The 27,491-nt window shown below is 37.5% G+C and overlaps 1 protein-coding gene across 8 annotated transcripts in view; it reads left to right on the forward strand.

Annotated features, from left to right (window-relative positions):
* The first annotated feature begins 3,250 nt into the window (after nt 1–3,250).
* Nucleotides 3,251–27,491, forward strand: part of LOC145670290 (bridge-like lipid transfer protein family member 3B) — a 549,193-nt gene continuing 524,952 nt past the window's right edge. For all 8 annotated transcript variants that reach the window (XR_014128253.1, XM_081738747.1, XM_081738745.1 and 5 more), the window contains exon 1: nt 3,251–3,401. Coding sequence is in view for 7 of the 8 variants with exons in the window: in XM_081738747.1 (XP_081594873.1) it covers nt 3,358–3,401 (44 nt within the window). In the remaining variant the exon portion in view is untranslated. The remainder of the gene's footprint in view (nt 3,402–27,491) is intronic.

Genomic DNA, 27,491 nt, shown 5'->3' on the forward strand with positions numbered 1-27,491 from the left:
CATCCATCGGGTGGGCGGTCGCTCACCCTTAATGCCGTCTCTGGATCACACCCACAAGATTATGTGCACGGACAATGGCTTTAATCGTTTTGCACCTAATTACCTCCAAGGTGTAACTGGATCGAAATCAGACCAACAACAACAACAACAAAAAAGTTGCAGTGTCAAAATTAAAGATGTCGAAAGCTTACCACTCACCACATTAGGTGCAGAAGTACATGTGACACACAATCAGTTCTTAAAACCTTGAAAAACACCTTTAACCTGTGACGAAAAAAGATTGATCAAAACATACCTTCCAATTCTCTCCATCTACTTTATTTGAAAGGTAGCTGAAAGGTAATTTAGAAGGTGAAGATTAGATACTCCATAAAGGTAAATTGGTAGAGATACCCATAACCGTTGTCGGTTATTTTGTGTCAGTTTTAAAGGGGAAGGAAGAGATTCCGACAATAATGTCAGTCAGTCTCGTGATACGGAGCAGGCACGTAGCCAGGATTTCGTGAAGGGGGGGGGGGTCCGTGACATGAAATACTGTGATAATCACAACAGCGGCTCGATCATTCTAAGCTATTTTACTTGGTTCGTTTAGCCAGGATTTCGTAATGGGGGGGGGGGTATGAAATTCTGAAGGCTCAGGAGCTTGATGAATATAAACTACTTTACTATCAACATATATTGGTTTGTTAGGACAATAAAATGAGGATATGTTGGTAAGTATTTTAATAACAAACTATGAAGAAATCTCGAGTAATAAAAGAATAAATAAGTATTGAAAAAGATTTTACAATATTTAGTTCCTTCCTGTGTTCATTCAAATATAACAATTTTCCTTTCATTATGATCTCAACTATTATGAAAAGTACATATTTACTATTATAAAAAGTACATTATTTAATGTCTTGTAAAATATTTTACAATATCTGGGTTCTTTTTTCTACTGAATCAAATGCTAATATAACTCCTTTCCCATATAAATTTTGTTTTTATTTATCCGTCAACTATTGTCGGTTCCAAATGACAGGTTAAAGGAGCAGTAGAAAATTGTTTTTGAAATAACATGTTTGATTCTGTAAGGATGCAATGACGAAAATTATGATAAAAAAAACGTCCACACTGTTACTCAACGGCACTATGCTTTCGAAAGCTTGAAATCTCCCTGACTAGTAGCAGAAATTCTGAGAATTCTGTAACTTTTCTAGGAATTTCAAATTCCCTGACTCTTCCAGGATATCTCGCTCACCTCGCCACGATGTATTGCAAGTAATACAAATAATACATAAGAAAGAATAACCAAAAGCTTCCTGTAGTTTCTTTTATTTTTAACGCTGATCCTTCTTTTTCTCATTTCATTTTGTTTCATCCTTCCTTAATTTTTTTCATTTCTGGTCTCGAAGGGGGGTCCGGACCAGGCCGGTAGCCAGTCCAAAAATGTAGCAGGGGAGCGAAAGTTAGGGGGGCCCGATCCAACCATATTATAGTCCATCACCATATTATAGTTCATTTGCAAATCTACGTGAAAATTTAGAGGGGCCGGCAAAAATTTAGGGGGCCCGTCCCCTTGGATACGGGCCTGCCCCGGACCCCTCCTTGGCTACGTGCCTGTAGGGAGTGGTACTTTGTCGAATGAGGGCAAAATATTAAAAATCGGCAGAGGTCCCCATAACCGTCGTCGGTTACTTTATGTCGGTTGTGGAGGGTAAAGGGGGAGGTTCAGACAAGAAATTGCTTTAGTTTCGTGCTTAGCACTCTGTCGAATGAGGGCGAAATTTTGAAAATCGCTATAGGTCTCTATAACCGTTGTTGGTTATTTAATGTCGATTTTGGAGGGGAAGGAGGAGATTCCAAAAAGTAATTTCTTCAGTTTCGTGTTTAGGGAGTAGCACTTTGTCGAATGAGGGCAAAATTTTGAAAGCCGGTAGAGGTTCCCATAACCGTTGTCGGTTTTGGTAACGAACGGGGAGGTTCCGACAAGAAATTGTATCAGTTTTGTGCTTAGGGGTGGCACTCTGTCGAATGAGGGCAAAATTTTGAAAATCGGAAGAGGTCCAAATAGCCGTTGTCGGTTATTATGTCATTTTGGAAGGGAAGGGGGAGGCTCCTACAAGAAATTGCTTGAGTTTCGTGCTAAGGAAGTGGCACTCTGTAGAACGAGGGCAAAATTTTGAAAATCGGTAGAGGTTCCCATAACCGTTGTCGGTTTTGGAGGGGAAGGGGAAGGTTACGACAAGAAATTGCTTCAGTTTCCTGCTTAGGGAACAGCAATCTGTCGAATGAGGGCAAAATTTTGAAAATCGTTAGAGGTTCCCATAACCGTTGTCGGTTATTTTATGTCGGTTTTGGTGACGAACGGGGATGTTCCGACAAGAAATTGTTTCAGTTTTGTGCTTAGGGGTGGCACTCTGTCGAATGACGGCAAAATTTTGAAAATCGGAAGAGGTCCAAATAACCGTTGTCGGTTATTATGTCATTTTGGAAGGGAAGGGGGAGGTCCCTACAGGAAATTGCTTGAGTTTCGTGCTAAGGAAGTGGCACTCTGTAGAACGAGGGCAAAATTTTGAAAATCGGTAGAGGTCCCCATAACCCTTGTCGGTTATTTTATGTCGGTTTTGGAGAGGGAGGGGAAGTTTCCGACAAGAAATTGCTTTAGTTTTGTGCTTTGCGAATAGCAATCTGTCGAACGACGGTAAAATTTTGAAAATCGTTAGAGGTTGCCATAACCGTTGTCGGTTATTTTATGTCGGTTTTGGAGAGGAAAGGCGAGTTTCCGTCAAGAAATTGTTTCAGTTTCGTGTTTAGGGAGTGGGACTCTGTCGATCGAGGGCAAAATTTTGAAAATCTGTAGAGGTCCCCACAGGCCTAACCCTTGTCGGTTTTTAAATGCCGGTTTTGGAGGGGAAAGGCGAGTTTCCGACAAGTATTTGTTTCAGTTTCGTGCTTAGAGAGTGGCATTCTGTCGAATGAGGGCAAAATTTTGAAAATCGGTAGAGGTCCCCGTAACCCTTGTCGGTTTTGGAGGGCAAGGGGGAGGTTCCGACGAGAAATTGTTTCAGTTTCGTGCTTAAGGAGTGGCACTCTGTCGAATGAGGGTAAATTTTGAAAATAGGTAGAGGTCCCCATAGCCGAAGTTATCCCAATTTCAGCGTTTTTTCTCTGTTAGTTTAAAAGTTACAAAGGCGTATTTAGATAAATGTCCCACCCTTCATTTTATATATTTTACTCTTACTCAGAATCTGGTTGAAAAATTATTTTCTTTTGGCAACACTGTTTACGTGATTGCCACTTCGAACAGATATGGTTGCAGTGCTGCGAATACCGAGCTGCACTTAACTGATAGTAATCGTCCGTATTTAGAATATGGTGTCGCTGATTAAGAATCAAATTCTCAAACATTTATCAAGGTAAGTGTATTTAGTGAAAACACCGTAGTGGATTGTTGTAACTGAAATTTACTACTGTCACTTAGGTAAATCGATAGAACACAAGCTTATTTTCGAATATTAGGATAGCTGAGGGATTATATTATATCAGAACGAAGAATGCGAAGTGCAGGTTAAGTTTAAAAACGCTGACACCAATTGCATGCAGATCAAGTTTAGACACACCACTCGAAGTAACTGTCGAAATCTCAGTTCTTCCACGGTAACAGTGCACTTTGAGCAGAATAAGTGATTTTTGGTATCTTCTAATTTCTCCCCAATGTTGCAAATAATAAGGTCTCCAGTGTTATTTACTTCATGAAACAGCGAAGAGAGTTAGAAGCACCGCTGGGCTCGTTTTAGTATTGGTTCCTATGAATGCTCTGCTCAAACTACACTTTTGCCTTTCGCTAATTACCTTGGTCTCTAAAATATTTGAACACAGGTCCCCCCATATAGGTTAGTAGCTCGGTTGGCTCCTTTCTGTACCAAAGTGTAATATTTAATTCGTACAGTATTGCCGAGCGATCGTCAGCAAGTGAAGGCGGGTTAGAGCCCCGGAAGGCACGATGTTTTCTGTCTTCGTTACAGCTAAATGGGAAGGGGGACCTGTGTTCTGGAACCTTGCCCAGAATATCCTGTGGTAGGTGGGCACTATAAAGCACAAATGCTAACTAACCGAGTAATGGCAGGGCGAAGCCTGTGAATAACGCCCAGCAAATCGTGGAAGCATTGGATGGAAACAGGCAGGTTAGTGACGGTGGTGGAAACAAATTTTTTTCGCAATGAAACTAGTTCTGATAAATTAGTAACGCGGTAAGTCTTTACTTTGACTCCAACTGTGACTTTAATCGGTTCTTATAGGTTGTTACTTCCTGGAACTGTTTGTGCGTGAGTCACTTGTTAGAACTGTTCGTGCCTTTGGTGTGACGTCTTAGTTCATATTTTTCCCACTAGGTGTTTGTGTAGTCATATGGTAGTTGGTTAGTAGTCACATGTTCTGTGTGCATGTATGTGTGTGCTGCTGTTTGTGGCATGCGGGAGCGCGTAATTGAATTGGTTGAATTGAGTTAGAGAAAACCTATCATAGTTGTGGTCTAAACTGAAGATATTTTCGACGTATTCTAAAAGTGGACGTTTATTGGTTTCTTGTTTGTAATAATAGCAAGTGTGCTCGGTTTAATAAAACGACGTGTGTGCGGAAAGGAACATTTTTCAGTAATGTAGAGTATTGTGCATGTGTTCTTGGTATCTTATTTTTTCGTGTGTGGAATCAGCAGTTATGAGTTCATTATTCATGAGATTTCTCCTATGGCGAAATGGTGAGTGTTTTCTTTTTTTAATTCATATTATTTTTATTCTTGATTTGTTTTGCATTTGAGTATTAGGCAAAGTATTGGTTTGCTGCTGCTTGTCCTATTGTCTTGTTGAGATGTAATTTTTTTTTCTTTGTCATGCACTGATTTATGATTAGAGACGAGTGTTTTTTTTAATTTTTCTCTTCTTATCTTAGCTTTATAGTAGTGGTGTGATTATTTATTATTATTTTGGATGTTTTTATGGTGCTTGAGCGGGGGGGTTGGGGGGCGGTAGCCCCCCATTTAGATCTCAAAATTCATAGTCACCGCTTCACCTGAATTGATGTTTAGTAACATTGTGGCCCTTGTACTTATAGTATAATTCTTAACTTCGTATAGTAACATTGTGGCCCTTGTACTTATAGTATAATTCTTAACATCGTTTAGTAACATTGTGGCCCTTGTACTTATAGTATAATTCTTAACATCGTACATTACTTTCACTGTGTTAGTAATTGTAATCGATTCATGTGATCCGGTTCCGGGAGCAGTTTAGGAATGATTCCTAAACTGCTCCGGGAACCGGATCACATGAATCGGTTGAAGTCACAGTTGGAGTCAAAGTAAAAATTTGCCTGCCTTGTCTACAATTACCCCTGTTCCACTTTAGGCTTTCCCTATTCACTGTTAATTACAAATATATATTAGTTTCATCCTTCTGTTGCTCTTTTCTACATCCAGCTGCATAGTATTACTACGGATCTGCATAGTGTTTCTGCTCAAAATGACTGCCTTCGAACTCTTAAGTGTTTCAACCTACTCAGTACTCAGAAATTACTAAACATTAAAAAATAAACTTTTTCAAGGGTGTTTGTTGCATAGTTTCCTATCAAAGGCGTGTTGCTGACACATTAAAAGTTATAAAATGCATATAAAAAAAAATCTTTCCTCCGTGATTGAATTGACGAGAGTTGACTATAATTAGTGTATACATGTATGGCATAAGGATTACAATACAAAGCACCAACCAACTTCTGCTAGGTGGCTACTGAAAAGCACGAAAGTTGTATAACAGATTCAGACCAGGAGCGGAACATGGAAACCCGATTGGAAGCGAGGGGTTGCATCCATAGGGAGAAGGCGCGTGAGTGGCTGTGGGTAATGAAGAAATAAGGATTGTGGAAAAACACTTCATACACCATGAAACAAATGGATTGTGTATTTCAAAGCTTTGTGATACTTGCATTCAGTTTGCACATTTGCCTTCACATGGCACTTCCCTTCATCATATCTTTCTTATTGAGTATCTTGTGGTTAAGTCCCTGCTTCTATCTTACTGTACATTTAATGTATAAGATCCCGATATTATTTTTTCATCTTTAATCGTAATGGTAGATATAAATACAAAATTTCTTATGTGTGCTTTCAACATTTATGCCCTCATAACATGGGATATCACTCAACATTTTCCCCCCATTTTACTATATTTATCTCAGGAGCAAATCACCTCTTAGTAGTTTCCGCTCTACATTTGTGTATTATCCTTCATTACATCAGCATACACATCCTACCTTAGTTATTAAGGTAGAGAGTTTGAAATACCGTCATATACTCTACTGCCTGTTCACGTCATATCACATAGTTCCGCGAACACATACAGTCCAGATTTTAACTTCGCTTTTCGCGCTTATTACACAACCTACACTGATAACCATCCCCTTTTTTCTTACTCTCATGCTGACTTTTCGTCTGATTCTGTTCATTTCTCCGTAATTTTTGTATTTCGGGGCCGCCATTTGCGGCAGTTAACCCAGTAGTATCTAATACGGTAAATCTTTCATATTCCTCATTTATATTAACCGTCGCAGACCACTTGTAATGAACTTACACTAGTAATCATATACGTGTAAACCTAAAATACAGTTAATTCAATGTTCTCGGGATTGCTGCCAGAGTGAGTGTTGCTGTACTGAGCTTTCGTTACCATGCAGCGGCAACATCTTCAGAGCTATGTGTTGGAGTGTGCTGATCGTACAATTTATATTGTAGTTTTTAGGGATTGCTGTGTTTCTATTGGTTGTTTTTGTTGGCCAATGGCGTGCTCTGATTTTGCTGGTGGAGACTGCTCGCAAAACAGAAACTCGACGAATTCCTGCAGCATCTGAATTCTATACACCGCAACATCCAGTTCACAATAGAAACAGAAACAGAAGGAAGACTCCCGTTCCTGGACGTACTCGTATACAAGAAACCAGATGGAAGTCTAGGCCATTCAATCTACAGGAAACCCACGCACACTGATTACCTCGATGCGACCAGTTTTCATCATCCTGCATGGAAGATGGGGGTGTTAAATACTCTAATACACAGAGCATACCAAATAGCAGATCCAGATAATATAAGCACAGAAGTGTCTCGCCTGGGAACGGTATTCAAATTCAACGGATATTCGTCGAAACAGATCAAGACAGCCATGAGAAAATACGGTAGCAGAAATTGCACCACAAAAGAGGACAACATGGCAGACAAGGAAAATATTGCAGTTATTCCATATATGGGAAAAACCTCCAACCAACTAGCAAGACTATTGAAGAAATTCAACATCAAGACTACACTGCCCTCCACCGAAGATCAGGAGTTTACTACCAACTGTAAAAGACTCATTGGGATTAAAGACACCGGGCATCTATAGGATCACCTGTGAATGTAAGCCGCTTACATAGGTGAAACGGGAAGGAACATTGAAGGCAGAATGAAAGAACACCAGACTTAAACAACCTGAAAAATCTGCAATAGCCGAACACTGCATACAATACAATCATACGGCCATATGGGAACAAATTGAAGTACTAAAGAAAAGCAAACAGTTCTGGGACAGGAAAATACATGAATCTCTATTCATCCGTACATACAAGCCATCCGTACATCCATCAACAGAGACGAAGGTTATCATCTACCTGACATCTGGATTCAGCTTCTCAGTACGAAAAGAACCATCAGCCAATCAGAGAGAAGTTTCCACCAGCAAAATCAGAGCATGCCATTGGCCAATAGAAACACAGCAATTCCTAAAGACTACAATATAAATTGTACGTCCAGCACACTCCAACACATAGCTCTGAAGATGTTGCCGCTGTATGGTAACGAAAGCTCAGCACAGCAACACTCACTCTGGCAGCAATCCCGAGAACATTGGATTAATAGTAGAAGCCAGCAAAGCTTCAAGATCATACTAAAATACAGTTTTTTACTTAGTATTTAATTCTGCCTTGCATAAGTGTGTTCCTCAGCACCAAAAATTATATGAAAGTATAATTCTTTTGCCAAATATCTCTTTACCTTTGCGAAAGCTTTGGAAATACAACGTGACATTACCTCTTGTTAATAGGTCCAGTTAAGGTAAGCTACCAAGTACATTGCGATCTTTTTATTTGATTTACAATTGTAACAGTATTTTCATTTACAGAAGGTGTAGGTACGAGCTGCTGCCTAGCAGAAAGATATAAAGATCTGTGATATTTCATGTTCTTTCAGAATGATGCGTATTCTTTTGTCACATACATTTCTTACATTCCTACACATTAGCATCATTTTGTCAGCGCAAAAGCACACATTTTGCATATTTTTAGCAGCATTTTGTCACAGCATTTTGCGGTGACTGCAAGAGTTGCCAGGGTCCCGCAAAGTCAATATTTTTATATTTTTTAAAATGATTTTTGTGTCTGTTCGTTTTTACAAATACGGCGGGAATTTCACGAATGTTACCTCGTTGGAATCTATGGTCTGTGAGCTTTCCAACTGTGTATAAATCATGACTCTGTGATAATTAGGAGGGTCACCAGAGCCCCGAATGTGAGTCTACCATTTTGTTAAAATCCCTGGCGGGCGTCTAAAGGTTAATTGTGTTGTTATGCCATAGACACTAATCATGGTTAGCAATCCATGTTGCAGATAAAGATGTATCTTGAAAACTGTTTAGTTAAAAGATGTCATTTGCTCCTTGTATGCTAGTCACTGCTCTTTTCTGTGAGTTGTATTGCATTTGTCAGAGCATTTCTTCTAGCTTATGATGCGAGAACTGTTCATTATTATGGAAATGATAGTGACCAAAAAATACTCAAGTTTTGAATTTGTGTGAATTTGAATCTTAGAATAGTATATAGTGTGTTTAACCTCAATTATTCTTGGAAATTAAGAAATGTTCAAATACTTCACTTGAATTTCTGTTGGTTTAGTTATACGCACATTAATGTACAGAATTTCGTTCAGTAATTGCTGTTATAATAAGAATATAACTCTGCTTGTAATTTACTTCATGCACAAATCCTGCGGAGGATGGGTTGTTTGTTAGAAAATTAAATTAGCTTCTTCAATCTGATATTTTAGTTGTTTTAAACATGTCCAACCACCATCGAAAAAAAAAACGTTTAAAACAATTTGTTTAAAACGTTTAAAACAAACTGAATAAAACAACAGCCCTCGTTTAAAACATGTTTTAAACACTTGTTTTAAACATATCAACCCTGGTTTCAGCAGGACTCGGCACCCGCGCAGAAAGCAAGGAAAACTCAGGCGTGGCTCCAAACCAATGTGCCCTACCACTGGTCACCCGATCTTTGGCCACCGTCTAGCTCAGACTGCAACCCCTTTGATTATTACTTTTGGGGCGCCGTCGAAGAAAAGGTCAACACACAGCCCCACAACACGAAGGACGCACTGCGAGGCCGTATCACGGAGGTGATGACCAACATAAAGGAGGAGATAAAACTTGCGTGTAGCCGGTTCTGAGGCAGACTTGAGCGAGTTGTTCAAGCTGACGGCGGTTACATCGAGTAGATTTCTTTGTGAACAAGTGTCTTACAGTTTTGTGCCACGTTGTGCAGAAAATAAATCATTATTTTCTCAGTTATAAGGGTTTTCGTACTTGTGCTTCATTTTCCGTGTTTACCTCGACAGTCCTGTATATATATAAAGTTGTAAAACATGGTAAGTAACAGAACCATACTTTCTGTATTGAACAAATATGTAGTATAAAACAGATCTCAAAAAAAGTTACAATAATACTGAGACAGTCAAACGTAATCGTGAAGTTACTTCAGTCACTTTGAGAGTATTTTACGGAGTTCTTCACTTGATGAGGAGGCAGTCAAGTGAATTACTTTTTCTTTATCTACATTCAGAAATAAATCTTTTTCTGTAAACATAAATGTAAAGGAGACAAATGTTTTTGACCTATCGTAGATCTTAGTCTGGTTTTAACAATTTTCAATTTAGAAAATGCCCTCTCCAATGTGACTTGAGTACATGGGAGGGTAAAAACAAATTTGAAAGCAATGTACAAATTGCTAAACAAATCACTGTTGTGAAAGCTGAAACAGAAAATGTACATGACAGACATTTAAGACACTTTTAATTGTTCACAGTTTCATTTTTTCACGCTTAGTTTCGGAAAAACGAACTTAAGTTTCCGCAACCTTTTTGGTAGCAAGACTCAAGAAAGCATTTGCGATCGTGAAAATTCAACCAAGGCCTACAGGTCCTACGCCTCGTGATCCCTGCGGGGCCCCTCGCTCCCTTAGCGATCGTCAAGTAGCCAACGTGGCCAGTCCGGCACTGGCTACAGCACGAAAACTTTGACACATGTTTTCAAATGGATGACTTAGTTTTAATCAGTAAATTATTATCTTTCAAATGAAACAAAATATTTTGAATCCTTCTAGAAGTAGAGCAATTTAATATTTTGACAAAAAATTGCACGTGAGAAGTTGTTCATTTTCGGCGATTAGCATCTCGGACCAGCAATTATTTTTTGAACAAAACAAAAATTCAGGTTTCCTACTTAGTGCTAGATTTAACCATCTGTTAAATTCGGTAACATTTGAGGCTATCAAGGTAACCCCGTTGACTGAATTGATATGAATTTTGTCTTGAACTAAATACTTGATATCTGCTTTTATATTAAGTTCTACAGTAACTGGTCTGTGTTAAGTTTCACAAGCACTTTGTTCAGGTTGGTGCTATCATTTAAAGTAAAATAATCGAAGTATCAATGGATGGCCCCAATGTCAACCTAAAATTTTCCCGTGATCTAAAAGTCTATCTCAGAAAGGACATTAATTTAGAAGACGACGACCAACTAGAAATATTTGATATTGAAACGTGCTCTCTTCATATTATTAATGGTGCTTACAAAACAACTTAAAAATTGGTTAGTTGACAAACGCACGAATTTCTCCGAGTATTGTATACCTTTTTAGACCTTCCATCTATACTTGTAAATTTATATTCAGTGTTCAGGTTCTTCCAAGTTTCCATTGATGTCCTGTGCATCAGATTGGTTGAAAGCTCAAGTGTTATTAAGAGAGCATTAGAAATTATTTTGGCTCTGAAGAAACACGTGGAAGGAGTCAAAAACAAGCTACGTGCAATCAACAAATTTGATGTTTATACATGTTTTAGAGGACAAGCTTTTGTCAGCTTACAATTGCTATGGAACTTGAATCATTCCTAATATCGTTCCATCGAACAAATCGCTTTTACTATTAATGTATAAGGAACTCTATGTTGTTCTTCGAAGCACTGCAGATCGCGTCATTCAGAAACATATAGTGGAGGGATGTACACTATTCTCTGAAATTGCTGTTAATATATCAGATACTAAAAATTTAAAGTTATCAAAGGATATTATGTGAGGTTGGTGAAACTTCTATCTGGAATGTCTTAAGGTATTTCAGGTTGTCCTTGGTGCTCCATGCTTTTCACCAGAAGTTGTGGGTAGTAAATCTTCGAGGACTACTACTGTTATTGCAGCCCTTGAGAAATTTATATCCAAATGGTACGTGACACCATTATCAGCAGATTTTATCAAGCGAACTAACTCTGTTTTTTGAAACACTATCCGTAAAAGAGTCCTTGAAATTCTTGATCATAATAAAATGAGACTGAATAAAATTTATCAATCTTATCCTTATTGTTTCCTGAAAACGTTGTTGTTGAGTGAGATCTTTCAGTAAGTAGAGAATGTTTGGTGGAGAATATGTTAAAGGACTCTTTAATTGCTCAGAGGTCAGTGTATGCGAGTGTTGGACTAACTTGTAATCCTCCAAAACTAAACGTTAGCTAAAGCTGTGATACAGGTAGCTAAGAATTTGTCATCAGAACAAAAAGAAGCATTGAAAGAAAAGAAAGAACTGCAAGTTAAGAAACTGAATAAACAAATAAGATAGCAAATGTTCTAAAGATCTTAGAAGGAAGGATGTCAGTAATGGTTGGAGAAAATTGTCATTGAAACTATTAACTCAGGGATTATGTTATTGAACAAAAAACTGTGTTAAGTATTTGTATTGAGTTGAGATTTGGTTAAGATTTATGTATATATGAAGTTTTGTAAAAAAAAAAAAAAAAAAAAAAAAAAAAAAAAAAAAAAAAAAAAAAAAAAAAAAAAATTAAAGTGATGTGCCCATTCCCCATCCAGAATGAAGTGTGAATCATTAGCTTTTACATGTAGTAATAGACAAAGCAGATCTACCTCTCGTGTTAAAGAATAGTTTCATTGTTCATCTTACTCGGGCTTTTGGTAGGTTTTTCATATATATTGTGTTCCAAAACAACACAGACAACGTTTAGGAAGTGATTCTTGACACCAAGATAAGACAAAAAGTATAGACCAACATGGGTGCACACATGCTTCCTTTCGGAATTATAGGCTGCAGAAAACATAAAAAATATATAAATAAATAAACTGTAAAGTTCCGTAGCTTCAAAACTATGGGACGTACGTAGGCGGGTCGAGACTTCACTTAGGAACTAAGCTAGTATTTGCTCTATCCAAATATCCATGTTTCAGAATCCTGGGGTACTTCCGCAACAATTTTTATAGAGGTAGTTGGAGAGTACTTCAAATTATATGCCCGTAGCCAAACTCCCCCTATAAAAATTGCTTCGTGAATACCTTGGGATTCTAAACCATGTATTTTTGAATAGCGCACATGATAAGTTAGTTCCTAAGTGAAGTCTTGACCCGGTTGTTGTAGGTCCCATAGTTTTGTCGCTATGGACCTTTAAAGTTCATTTTTTTCATGTTTTCGGCAGCCAGTGACTCCGAAAGGAAGCATTTGTGCACCCAGGATGGTCCATACTTCTTGTCTTACCTTGGTGTTAGGAATCACCTCCCAAACGTTGTGAAACACCCTATATATATATTAATGTATTCTCAGTTGCTATTTCCATCTTTTCTAAGTACAGATTGATTAAAAAAAATAAGTTTAAAAAAAGTCAAAATTTTTAGTTTTGTTCCTTTGATAGATACCCTGTTCATGTATTCCTCCTAGATCCTAGGATCCTCTGGTGGGCAGTGACTAAGTGACCTTGTCTGTCTTCGATTCCAAAGTATACTTCTTTTAGCTTTACGACTTCATTCTCGTGCTTTTTGATAGATCATATCATATTTTCGGAGCTGTTGAAGTTCTATTATTTCTTGACATATTTCATCTATGTACTTTTCTCAAGCTCTGTCAGTTTCTCATCTCAATTCGTTATTCAGTCTTATGTATTCTTTGATGTCTTCAGTTCTTGCCCTTCTGTGTTCTGTCATCTTATTAACCATCGCTTCAATTACCCACGGTTTTTTCGGTGCTCTTTCCAATGTTGATGAATGTATATGGCAAAATCTGGTTTACTTTTTCCCAACTATTTTCTACGCGGCCTACCATATCGTCCATTGCAGAGAATTTTTCTTCTATTTCTTCTTTCTCATCACTGTTCATACTTTTTGTCGTTTAATCGTTCGGAATTCCATTTTCCTTGGTTGGCTTTAACCAGGTTTGGACTTCCGGTAGTAGGAAATTGTCGTCCGAATCACTGTCCGCTTCTGGTACTATTTCTGAAACGTTACTGGACAAAAGTGTTACTGTTGATTTGATAGAGTTTCTTGTTTTGTAAACTTAAAGCTTGTTTCTTAAACCATGTATTCGTCACCATATCTTATTGCGTACAAAAATCGACAAGCATTTGCCGAGTGTCTCGTGTCTTTCTTCTGTTTACTCCAAGGGATGTCACTGCCTTACTCGCAGCTCATTTTCCACCACGGTGTTGAAATGTCCCATTACCATGGCGTTGATGTTATATCTTCCCTGCTGAAGCAGCTCAATATCCAATGGTTTTGTACAAGCACAGGTTAAAAGGCCGACAAGTTTTTATGCGGGGATGGCAACGCTTATGAAGTTGGTCATGTCCTAGTATTCTGTGGTTGTAACAGAGATAGAGTTGTGTACGTGCGAGAATTGTCTGAGTGAAGTTGCGTACGTGCGAGTAGCAATAAGGTGAAATGGCTGCCGTAATACTAAATCACACCAGATGTGAAGTGTGATCTGTTATACGATTTTGAATGCCAAAAGACAAAATGCAACTGACATCCATTGTGTGCCATTTACAAACCGACAGTAATGCCTGACGGGAAGGTCAGGCAGCGATGCAGAGAGTTTCGGGGACGGCATTCAGATGTTCATGGTGAGCTTAGCGGAAGGCGGACGGACGGACGATCTGATAGAACGCGTTAACAAGAAAGTGCGATCCAGTCGCCAGTTCACAGTAACCTAACTCGCCAAAGAGTTTCCAACATTATGCGAAAACAGTTCATCGAATTGTGATAGACAAGTTTGGTTATCAAAGTGTGTGTGAGGTGAGTGCCAAAAGTGCTGACAGGCGCTCACAAAGAGCAAAGAATGACAGCTGCACGTGATTTTTTGGCCCACTGAGGATAGGATGGGGATGACATCTTTTCTTCCATTGTAACGGGGGATGAAACCTGGATATTTTACACCATTGGAACCCGAAGCGGCGGTCAATGCAATGGCGGCACTTTTGTTCTCCTAAAGCGAAGAAATTCAATCATCATCAGTTCACAAAATCGTGGCAGCGGTGTTTTGGGACCAAAAGGATGGTTCTTGTGGAATTCTTGGAATCAGGACGAACAATTACAGCACATGTGTATTGCCCAGCACTGAATAATCTGCGACGTACCATCCAAAATAGATGCGGAGAGGAATGTTATACTCTGGAATTCTTCTAATCCACGAAAACGCCCTCCCTCACACGTTGCTAGTACTGTTGAGAAATTTCAGAAAATTCTATAGGAACTACTCAATAATTCCCTGTTGTAGCCTCAACTTTTGGACCCAGTTAGTTTTTTCTTCACCTGAAAGAAAAAACCTTTCAACGACAGTGAAGTGCACAAAACATCAGTTCAGGACTGACTGCACTCCTAGGCGGCAGACTTTTGATCAGAGGGTATATGGAAGCTTGTGCCAAGCTACCAGAAATGCCTGAATGTTCCTGGTGACTACGTTGAAAAATAGGCTAGATATGCATTTATATATCAATCACAATAAATTTCTTCTATCTTTTTTTTTCTTTTTTTAATATCAGCCTTTTTTTTCTTTCGCTCTTGACATGCGCCTCGTACTTAGCTTTACAAACGTCGAGTAGTCACTACAGCATTCCACTTTGGTTACACTGTTTGATCATTGCTTATCGTTATCGCGGCACCATTCTCGACCTTCACGCTATTAGGATTGAATATTAAGTTATTTCTCGACGTTATTTGACTCTTTCTGACTATCACATGTCAAACCCACTGTGTCTATGGTACCTTAATCCGTTTTCACTTAAATTTTCAAGTTTTTCAGTACGGACTAATTCTTCAAGTATTCCTCACGGAGATCTAAACGGGTTTATTTGCTTCAGGAAAGAACATCACTGTGTTTATTCCCCTGTTTTGACCCTCCTGGGACAAAATAATGTGGTAGTATTCATATCTTCATGCCGTTGACCACATTGTGGTTCGTCCGCGTTTTAGTGCAATTTTCTCACCTAAGGACAAGATGATTATGTCTTTTGATAACTTCATAACGAGGAACTGCATAATTTATACCATTTACCAAACATTGTTACGGTCGTTAAGACTAGGGGGTTCAGTAGTAGCCAGAGTGGAAGAAAATATAAACTGTTTGAAAATTTTAGTTGGAAACTCAATCAAAAAAAAAAAAAAAAAAATAAAATAAAATAAAATAATAATAGGAAGACCCAGGCGCAGATGGGAGGACAATATTTAGATGGATCTCACAGAAATATGAATATAAAGTAAAAGCTGGATTCATTTGGCTAAGGACAGAAGTCAGTGAAGAGCTTTTGTGAATAGAGCATTGAAATTGAGGGTTCCAATGACAATGGAGTGAGATAGTTAAATACAAGAAGATTCATGACCTCTATCCACTTATCCGCTCCGAGGAGGCCGTTGGTACTTGGTAGATGCTGACTCCTTATCCCGAGAGTCAGTCGGTCGTACGATGGCCGCCTAAAGCGTTGCCCTCTCTTTCTTACGAGGAAAAATAGGTTTTAATTTTCCCTTTGTTTAGAATGAGAACCGAAGGCATTACTTACTTAAACCTCTCCAGTTCTTTAAGAAAGCAACGATGCCGAAAACAAAATTGACATCCATGGAATGGAAACATAGTGATTTCCTACCAATAAGAACATTTTCAAGGTGACTCAATCTGTGAAAAAAGTATTATGTCAGTACATCAGGATATACAACATTATTGTTGGAAGCGTCACTCCTTTATGACAAAGCCCACCTCATATTGCTGCTTGTGGTCGTGAAGAACTTAAAAGTTTAGATGGGAGGTTTTCGAGCACGCACCGTACAGTCCTGATATGGCACCTTCAGATTATCACTTTCGTGGCCTGGTGAAAGTCTTGGCCGGTCAACGTGCCAATTTCGATAGCTGTGCGCAGGTGGCTATAGTTGCACAGGATATTTTGAAGACGGACTTCTGTGAACAGGATATTTTGAAAGTTAGGCCAGATGAGAAAAATGTGTAAAGAGGCTTGGCGGGTATGTTGAAAAGTACCTTTAGTCTTAAATTTGTATGTATTTCTGCCTAGCTGAAAATACTGGTTGTTCGCACGTTTAGAAAAATGTTTTTGTAAAATATTTGAACGGAAAAAGTAACTGAAACAAATAACGAGCTCCTGTCAATTCCCAGACCTTTTTGTCCAAACTTGGGGCTTAAATGTCATCGGAATTGTCACCATAGTACCTTGTCGAATAGAGGATTTTTTTCTGCAGGTTTTCGTTCCGCATCTGTACATTGGCTCCCTACTACAAGGTTTTAAAAAATCATCGTCAGGATGACTAAATACGAATTTCTTGTTTTAAACAGCTTTAAACATTGAAGCAACGATAATGTTTCAAAACTAGGGATCCCAGACGTCGCGGTTTATCCGGGTTTAATAATCTCACCCCCCAAAATTGTTCAAAACTCCAATTATCCCGATTTTCTTCCAAAACATAAGCTAATGTCGTTCGTGAGAAATTTTTAAAAATCGCGTTTTTATTAGTCATCAATATTTAACTAATAAAAATAATCTGCTTTTTGTCACTTTCTTTGGTGAGGGTTGATCTTTTATTCAATTAGAACTGAATAATAAAAAGTGCATAACTATGAATATACTATAAATACTCAAAAAGTGTCCTGTTTTTCTAATCTTGAAATTTGGGAGGCCTATTCAAAACAGTAAAAAAAGAGTTTTATACTGAGCAATTTAAGTATTAAAAAAAAAAAAAAAAAAAAGCTGTGAGAGTAAGGCTTCTGTATATTTAAGATAAAGCCTACATTTACTTCAGATCAGTAGTATAAGTAACCCAGAAAAAAATTAAAAGATGTAGCAGTTACTTAATACGTGGAGAATAATCGTCTCCTATCTTAAGTACACGAAAAGAAGATGATCAGTACGGTTCCGTATTGGTTTTCGCAAAATTTTTGGGCTGCAACGCAGCGTAGATAATGCAACAATCAATTATAATCTCTGTGTCAGTTATCACTAACTAAAACGGAAATTTTACATTGCGTTCACACAAACCACTACTGAATGAGATCCTAGCCTTTGCTAGGACCTTACGCAAGCTTAGTTTTTCCATCATATGAACATTTTTAGCATATAAATTAACAATTATACTATTACGATTACGACTCTTTCTTTTTATCATTTAGATTTAAGCAGTAATAATCTAAAATTCTTAATCCGCTCCTTTCAGTAGCAGCCCGTAGGCTTCTGATATTGCTTTCCATATTCTTCAATTCTTACTTACTAGCAATATATTAATTAGTAAGTTAAATAATCTATGGTCTATGGTAATATGTTGCCTCTTCTAAAGCTTCTCAAAAAATGACAGTTTCCATGGTGTTCCTCTGAGATCGGAACGGGTTAGTCTTACCACCTGGGGCAAGATCAAATAACATCAGAGATGCTGCTCGGGAAAGGGAAACGAAGCTGACTCGAGCTGGAAGAAACACTTGCTTGACAAGTATGAAGGAAAAGAAGAACAATGTCACCCTGAGATCATAATTTACCGAAATTGTTGTAGCAAGCTCTAGGGAAGTTTGGGTTGGAATGGAAAGATCGAAGAGTCATAAGAAACTTATTTAACCAACAAGTAAGTGTAAGAGTAGGCGAGGAAATGACAGAGGGGAGTGTAATTGGAAGGGGAGTTCGACAGGGATACTGTCTCTTGCCTTCATTATTTAATACCTATGTAGAAGAGAAAGTGAAAAAGAGCCTACATAATGAAGACGGCATTTCAGTGAGAGATAGAATGATTAGGTGTATACAGTTTGCAGATGATATGGCGCTTGTTGCAAAATCTAAAGAGAAAATCAATAAGATGTTAGAAAACTTGAGGAAGGGCTGTGAAGAATATGGGATGAAAATAAATGTTAGAAAGACAAAAGCTATTGCGATTGGAAGGAAGGGGTCACGGCAAATATAGAAGTAGGAGGAGAGAAAATAGAACAGATGACTAGTTTTCGATGCCTGGTTAGTATTATTAGTGATGATCTGAAATAAAAGCAAGGATAGTAATGATTAAAAAAGGCCGTTTGGAGAGAGAAAATACTATAGTGTGAGACCTTGAACGAACAGTTGAGAAAAAGACTCATAAGGTGTTTCGTGTAGAGTGTTGTATTATATAGGTAAAAAATATGGACATAAGGCAAAAATGATGAAAAACGACTGGAAGCTTTCGAAATGTGGGTGTGGAGAGAATTAGCGAGCGAAAAACGAATGAGAGGATGTTAGAAATGGTGGGAGAGAAAATAACAATTTTACATACAATTAAGAAGAGGAAGAGAAACTGGTTGGGACATTGACTAAGAAGGAACTGTATCATGAGGAACCTTTTAGATGGCATGGTGGAAGAAAAGAGGAAGGGGGCAAAAGAGATTACAATTAATGGACGATATAAAAACAGAAATCGTACGTCTAAACGAAGAGATTAGCGGAAGACCGTAGAGCATGGAAGCTTCTCAATTTCAGCAAGTGACCTGCCAATAATGGCAAAATACCTATGATGATGATGATGATACATTTCGTGGCCTCTACATACCGTGCTCTTCATGCATGAGAGGCCATGCAGGCCGCGTTGAGTAACTTGATCCCCCCCGCAAGCTGGACAGCAATGTAGCTCTCAAACAGCTGAACCTAGTCTTAGGGCTACTGCGATTCGAAAGGTTTCATTAGACGTGTGAAGACCTAATTGGGGGGAAGGTAACGCATTTAACCATGTTGTGATTGTGATCAGTGAACGAGCCTAAGGATATTCTCTGCAAGGTTTTCGGTCGAAAGAAGGGAAATACTTTTGATGGACATATTTGAGTTATATATGTGTGTGCACGACGTCTCCTAGACAAAAATGGTGAAATCCGTTCAAAAATAGGCGTAGTGGTTATCTTCTTATAAACAGGGTGTCTATCGGTCACGAAATCAAAAAAATGGTCATGAAAATCACGAAATTTAGCTTTTGGGTCATGATTTTTTTTAACTGTTCAAATGTAAGTACAGATTGGAAAATTTAGTTGTATAAAACGTCAAAGTTCACCACCAAAAATGTCTCTGGTCGGCTTTAGACGCTACCAAATCGCAAGCAAAGTACGTTTTAATTGCATGGATGAAAATTCGGCCTAATTCGCACCCAAATTCGCTCTTGAAAATATTAGGAAATTTTATGATTTGGTAAAGAAAAGGTCACGAAAAAGCCACGAAATTTCATTTTGGAATTTTAGTAGATACCCTGATAAAGAAATGAAAGAACTATCGAACGTTATAATTCCGACATAGTATTCTAACAATGAAATAAACAGTAACAGAAATTCATTAAAAACGAATATTTGGAATTTTTCAAATATTAATATCATCAATACTTCTTTATCACTAATAAAAATTATTTTATTTTATTGCGCACCTTGTTACACATAGATATACAATATGAATTAATGGAATGTTCAAGCAGCGTTCTCAGTGTTCAATCTCCATCAGTTAACTCAGCGACTTGATTTCAGCACATGCAGCTTTTTTTCTTCTACTTGCTTCATTGTCAATCCCCCGCCTAAAATACTTTCTACAGTGCTTTCCATCTTGGAATGAGACTCCACTGCTGAAGAAATATGATCATATCCTCAAAATGGGTCTGGAGTCAATTTTGAACTGCTCCTTGAGTGACGACTCTTTAATGCAAGCATCCTTACATGTTGGATTAGGAGGTCTTGGTATTCGACAAACCGTTGATATGGCGATTCCTACCTTTTTAGCGTCCTACCACGGATCTCTTCGTTTAATCGAGGCTCTCCTTCCTCAAGACTACAACCTGGACCCAGATGGGATAGTTGAAGAAGGCTCTAGCAAATGGATAAATATAACAGATACGGACCTACCGGAAATCAGCAAAAGAGGTTCTCAGACATCTTGGTACACACCAATAGCAATACATTTTCATAAACTTCTTTTACAATCCGTTTTAAGATTATTTCGAATTTTATTCTATACCTTCAAAAATAAGGATAAAATACTGAAGGGTAAAAATACAAAATGTAGTTTTGTGAGAAACCGCTGTAATGATTAAGTTTATATTTTATTTGTCAATATTTTATTAATTATATCATTATATATGAATATTGTACTATGGTATAAGCTATTTTTCTTGAGAAAAAAAAAAAAAAAACAGAGGGTAGTTTACCTTTGGGGATTAGTTCTTTCCTCAAAAGCTACTCAGACAGTTTTGCTCATATTTCATAAATAATATTCCATTAATAGCCAAACAATATGGTATGACTCATTTGTCCTGAAATCTACAAACTGCAGTTTATCATTAGGAATGAGTTCTTTTCGGACGATTTTCTGAGAAACTACTCAGACGATGTTGTTCATATTTCATAAATAAATATTTCATTAATAACCTCACACTATGGCATATCTTACATGTCATGAAGAAAATCTATGAGAAAGAGTTTGTTCTTGGGGGTGAGTCTTTCGAATAATGTTCTCAAAACTGACCCAGGCGATTTTGTTCCTATTTCATTAAATAAATAATGTTGCGTAAATCACGTGCATCAAAATATCCACATTCACCTTCGGTGCTTGTGGTCGCTAGTTCGATCCCAGCTCGCGCCGTGTGGACTTTGTGGTGGACAAACATCGTGCCCGTGGGTTTTTTCGGGGTTCTTCCGTTTCCTCCCACTTTCTTCATTCCACCATTTCATTCATTTCTCATAATCACCGTCCCCTTTAGTCTAACCGGCATAACCGTGGGACGTAAAACTTAGAGATTTCATTTCATTTTCAAAATATCCACAATGGATGGTTTAATCTTGGGGTGAGTTTCCTTTGACAATGTTCTCAAATCCGACTCATGTGATTTTGTTGGTATGTTACAAGCAAATGTTTCATTAATAACCTTAATATATAAATCATTTCTTATGCAAGAAGTCCCCAAGGAATAGTGTACTTTTAAAGGTGAAGTTTCTTTGGTAGAGAAGATAACTTTATATTGTTCGTATTTCACAAGGAAATGTTTCATTAACTGCAGCATAAGATGATTTAAGAAAATAAAGAACGAGGAAGTTAGCACGAACCTTTTATTTTATATATGGGTCGTTTGCAAATAGTTTGGCCTTTTGAAGTCTTGTAGTAGTAAGTTAAAAAATTGCTTTTTTAAAAATCAGTTCTTTTCGACAGACATATTATTTATAAATGTATCAATCAGGTAATCAGTACTTTTTACATATTTCGTAATGATTTCATATATTTTGAGAGGAAAGATGAATAAAAATGTCATTCTCCTGGATGTCCGTATGGACAAATACACCCTGTTTCAAAAAGAATATATGTATTTCGAATGCATATATTTATTAAACTTTAAGGCATACGTATATGAAATTTTACACACATATTTACGAATCCCTCAAGTTCAAATTACAGATGTTCAATATGTCCTCCATCAGCGACACGAACAATATCACATCGATACTCAAATTCCTCCCATACTCGGGCAAGCATGTCCGGCGTCACTGATGTTACGGCAGTACGGATCCGGTTCTTCAACTCTTCCAGGTTCTGTGTGTGTGTGTGTGGGGGGGGGGGTACATAAACGTTGTCTTGAACGAAATCCCACAGGAAGAAGTCACAGGGTTCAAATCCGGTAACCGTGGAGGCCAGCTCAGACATGCTAAGTCGCCAGCTCCTTGACGACCAATCCAACTGTTCGGTAGAGTTTCATTCAGATATTCACACACTTGGCGACTCCAGTGAGGGGGTGCCCCGTCTTGTTGAAAAATAAAGTTGTCTTCGTGCAGCCTCGGAAACAATCAGTTCTGTAACAGCGAGATACTGCTGACTATTAACCGTGTTTCCATTAAAGAAGAATGGGTCGTAAACAGATGATCGGGATATCGCACAAAACACATTGACTTTGGGCGAATCTCGTACATGTTCAATGACTGTATATGGGTTCTGTAGGCCCCTAATTCGAACATTTTGTTTGTTTACCTGACCACTAACACGGAAAGTCGCTTCATCACTGAACACGATGCGTTGTGCAAAAGTGTTATCATTGTCAATAGCATCCAGAATCTCGTTACAAAATGCCACACGTTTGCGTTTGTCATCAGGACGCAGAGCTTGTAATAGCTGGAGCTTGTATGGCTTCATAACAAACCGACGTCTCAAAACACGCCAAATTGTTGTCAGGACTTGTAACTCCTGACTGGCACGACGAGTTGATTTTGAAGGACTACGTTGGAAAGCAGTTTGAATTCGTGCAGCATTTTTTTCAGGAACATGAGGGTGGCCAGGACTCTTTCCTTTTCATACACATCCTGTATCTACAAACTGTCCATACCATCTGCGAATGTTCCATGCATTCGGAGGTTCAATTCGGTACCTCAACCTGAAACGTCTTTGCACTGTAATCACAGAATTGCACTTCGCAAACTCGAGAACACAAAATGATTTCTGCTGCGGAGTAGCCATTTTAAACATATGACGGTTACCAAGCAAAACAGAAGACAACTGACATCTAGCTTCTAGTAATATAAACTATACTATGCCTTCGTTTCTCTAATAGCCGAGCCGAGGCGCAGCGATCGATAGTTTGGACAAAATAATTCTTCGTAATACGTATATTCTTTTTGAACCAGGGTGAATTACTAGTAACTCTTGTATATTTTCTTTTGTTGTCAATTCTATTACATAAATTTCACATAAAATATTTGAAATATATGACACTTTTCCAATTAAAAAACAGAAAAAAAAGATAATTTCTATAACATCAAACTCTGTCCTTAATATTTCTGTCATTCTTCTGGGTGATTTCTCGTCTCTTTCAAGACCACATTTGATTATATGCACAAAATCGTAGGAGTTCGTTTTTACACAGATAGCACCTTCTATATCTGTGATATTGGCTATACTGTTAAAACTGCCTGTTGCGTCAGTCAGTTTCTGAGCAAGGGTGCTGCGAAGTAGGTGTTTGATTCTTTGCTGCATTTCCGGTCATTCTTCTGGTGAGTATTTTTTTTTTTTTTTTTTTTTTTTTTACAATATATATATATTAATTAGCTTTCTTGAGAGAGACAAAAGAGATATGTTTCAAATAAGTACATTATTTTATGTAACAGATAAATACAGTGTAAGATTTTAACGAAATGTTGGTGAAATGTCATTCTCCTGTCATAATTACACAGTCATTCTCCTGGCATTTTCGTGCCAGGAGAATGACCGACTAGCCAGGAGAATGGCAACTACTGAGTTATCAGGAGTCAAAGCACCCAAACATTACTTATAAGGGATCTTAAATGGACTTTCTTGTCACTTGCATATGGTGAGAAAGAAGCAAAGTAATGAAAGGCGTCTTCAGAAAGAAATGGAAACTGAACTTCGAAGATATGAGAGACTGAAACAAAAAGCTGCGGAGTATCCTTCCTTCGCTGCAGAATTGGAAGAAGTGTGCAGAATGAAATACCAAAGAAGACAGAAGAAAGGACAGGTTGACCTCATCAAAGATATGTCAGACAGGAAAAAGCGAATGAAGAGAAAACAGTGGCGTCAAAACACAGCAAGAATGGGACAAAGGCGGAGAGTAGCAAGTAATACAAATATCTATAGTGATATTACCCCATCAGACAGTGCTTTGGAACGCGAGAATGTTCCACATCCCCCCGAAATTAGAAAGACAACAGAACAGAAGAAAAAGAAAGTAAGAAAAGAAAAAGTCGTGAGTTGAGCGCAAAAAATAAAGTGATTAAACATCTGAAGAGAAAGTTGGATAAACACAAGAAACGGCTGCAAAGATTGAAAACGATATCTTCTAGGGAAATTAGCTCAGAGAAAGATTCACTTTTAACTCCAAGAAAGAAAGTAGGAAAGCTCACAGATTCAACACATAAGAAAATGATTTATCTTTGGTGAAGTTATAAATCAACAGTTAAAACAATCAGTTGAGACAGTGAAGGGTGGGGGTTCAGAAAGAAAGAGAGAGAAAAACGAATGTTATACTTAATAACAGAGGAAAAATATTTAAAAAAGTATCCTAATGTTGTCTGCAAAGAGAACGCGTAAAAAGGCAGAGTGCGCAAGAGAGCTACTCAGGATCTTCAACTGGATATCATCTCGTTTTACAAACAAGACGATGTCCGTAGAATATTCCCAGGAAAAAAGGATTGTGTCAGTTCTAAGTGTAGAAAGCATCAACAAAGGGTATTGAAAAGTGACATAACCAAGCCACATGGAACTATCATGAAGCTGGTCATGGTAAAGGTGCACCAGATGGCATTGGAGGCACATTCAAACGAGTGGCGGATAACATAGTAGCAAAGGGTAAGGATATTACAAACTCAGCATCATTAGTTAAGTGTTTAAAAACAACATGCAAAGTGTAATCATTGAAGAGATACCATCAGAAAATATTAAACAATTTAATCGCAAATTGTCCAGGAGAAAGGTAAAAAAAAATTAAACGAACTATGTCTGTTTATCAAATAGTCTCTAAAAAGTACACAAGTAACAGACAATTCCTCAGTATCAGAATACTATCTTGTTTTCATTGTACAGGCTATTGTTCTCACTATAAATTAGTCCAGTACCTAATTCTCAAATTTCAACCAAAGAGAAACTCAGAGTTGAAGACATTTACAGTAGTGATGATGATGCATCTAGTGCAAATGTTTCTACTTCGGGACACATTGAAGAGGGAAAATTTATTCGCGTTAATATAAAAGTAGAAAAAGGTCATTTCAGTATATTGCCTATGTAGAAGTGATATGGAGGATGGTGAAGTGAATTTTGAGTATATTATTCAATGTGATAAAGACATGAGACTATCGAAGAGGAACCTGGTAAACTAGTATTCTTAAGTTCCTTTAAAATCGTAAGTTTTAAATTTAATAATACATTTGCTTCAATAGTATTGTGTAAAACTAATGATCAGTCTCTTACATTTATTATTGAGCACGGATAAAAGTCACACTCTTTTAGGTAAAATTCCTGTTTTATAGAAGTTATGTGAAAAATACTTACATTTATACTTTTCAGCAAACGAAGCTTGTATGATGAAACGGTATGTTTATTTTCAGACTTATTGTCTAATAGCCGTCGAGTTTCAGGTTAGAATCTGTGTCGTAAGCTGTTTTGTTTAAGATAACATGTTGCTGTTCCTATTTTCGCACCTGCAAATGTGAATTTAAATTAGATTGAACGACTGTGATGTTACTGTTATATATCACTTTGTAAAACATACAATATATTATATACGTTTGTATACATCTTATAATTAAAGCTCAGTATTATGTCGTACATATCGCTTTATTATTTTATGTTCTCCCTATATATATATATATATATATATATATATATATATATATATATATATATATATATAACAGTTAACCATTATCAATACATTGCTGAATAAAGGTCTGTGCAGTTCTTTCCCGGAACTATCTATGTTGGGCAATTCTTTTCCACGTTATTCCGCAGTGCATCTTGATTTCGTCAATCACCTTGTATGAGGACGCTTCCTGGGTCGTACAACGGTACGTTGTATATTTGTGGGCCATGTTGTATATTTGTTGGTCATAAAGTATTTGAAATATGTACTAGACTGGCTGATTCTACTATTAGAAGAAGAGAAAGAGAAAGAAGTAGTGTGTAGTTATAATGTTAATATATAAAGATATTTAAAAAATGTGTTAAATAATGAGATTTTGGTAACATCGTTGTCAGGACAACCAGTAATTAATAAAGCTATTCAGTTTGTATAAAAGTATACATCTTGAAGGATGTGTGTGTAACATAATGTACACTTCTAAACTTTGATTATTAAATGTATTGTGAAAATAGATGTTGTAGAGGCTCAATAATTACTAAAAGAACCAGTTATTTTCGTTATGTAAAATTTGGTGCCGAAACCCGGGAGTGAGAAAGTAAAAGTGCATCGTTCGAAGAATAGTAAAACGAGCACCATTGAGCCTCATATTAATTTTACAATTTTAAGAAGTGGAAAAGCAATACCCAGAAATATAATGAGTACAACGAATAGTGAAGCGACAGATATCCCATCTATCCAGACCGAAAGGAATCCAGAGAACTTGATGGATATTTTAACACAGATATCACAACAAATTAAGGACCAAGCTCAGGAACAAGCTCGACAAGCTCAACAGTTTGACGAGAAGCTAGAGCAGTTGATGAAACGTAACGACGGTAAATGGGACCAAATACAAGAACAGTTAAAGCAGGTGAACCAACAAATTACAGCCAAATTTGGACGTCATGATGAAGAAATGGAAAAGATAGTACAAAGATGCACCGAAGTTCAGGACTCTGTAGACATTATAGAAACAACGGAGAAAACAAATTTTGAATGTACATTAGTGAAATGCACGGAGTTTTCACAAAAAGCATACTGCCGTATTGGGTGGATCAGACTATCCTAACTTCTTTCCTCATTCGAATGTTTTTGACTGCTTTACTAATACTGTGTGTAATGACGATTCTGGTATGTATCAGTATGCAAAAAGTTATAATCATCCTCATCGTGAGAACGCTATTGACTGTCTGTGTTCCCCGTATATTCAACATAATATTAATCCTATGGTACATGTAACAAGAGGGAAGTTGATTCCAATATTCGTGATATGCAGAAAGAAAACGTGTGTTGTTATTAGTGCTTGTGTTGATTGGTCGATTGAATTGAATCTGTTGAATTATTCATTCAACGAAAAGACCAAAATGATGTTAGTAAACAATCCGATGATGTTCTCACAGAACGTGATGCAGTGCATTGACTTTAATAATCTAAGCATGATATTGCAGTTTTGAAAATCCATCAATGGTTCAATACAGTACTAGCTCAAATCAAACTAACTTTAATCGAAACCAAGTTCGA

This window comes from Thermobia domestica, chromosome 14 (genome assembly GCF_964235325.1).
Source record: "Thermobia domestica chromosome 14, izTheDome1.hap1.1, whole genome shotgun sequence".
Lineage (NCBI taxonomy): Eukaryota > Metazoa > Arthropoda > Insecta > Zygentoma > Lepismatidae > Thermobia > Thermobia domestica.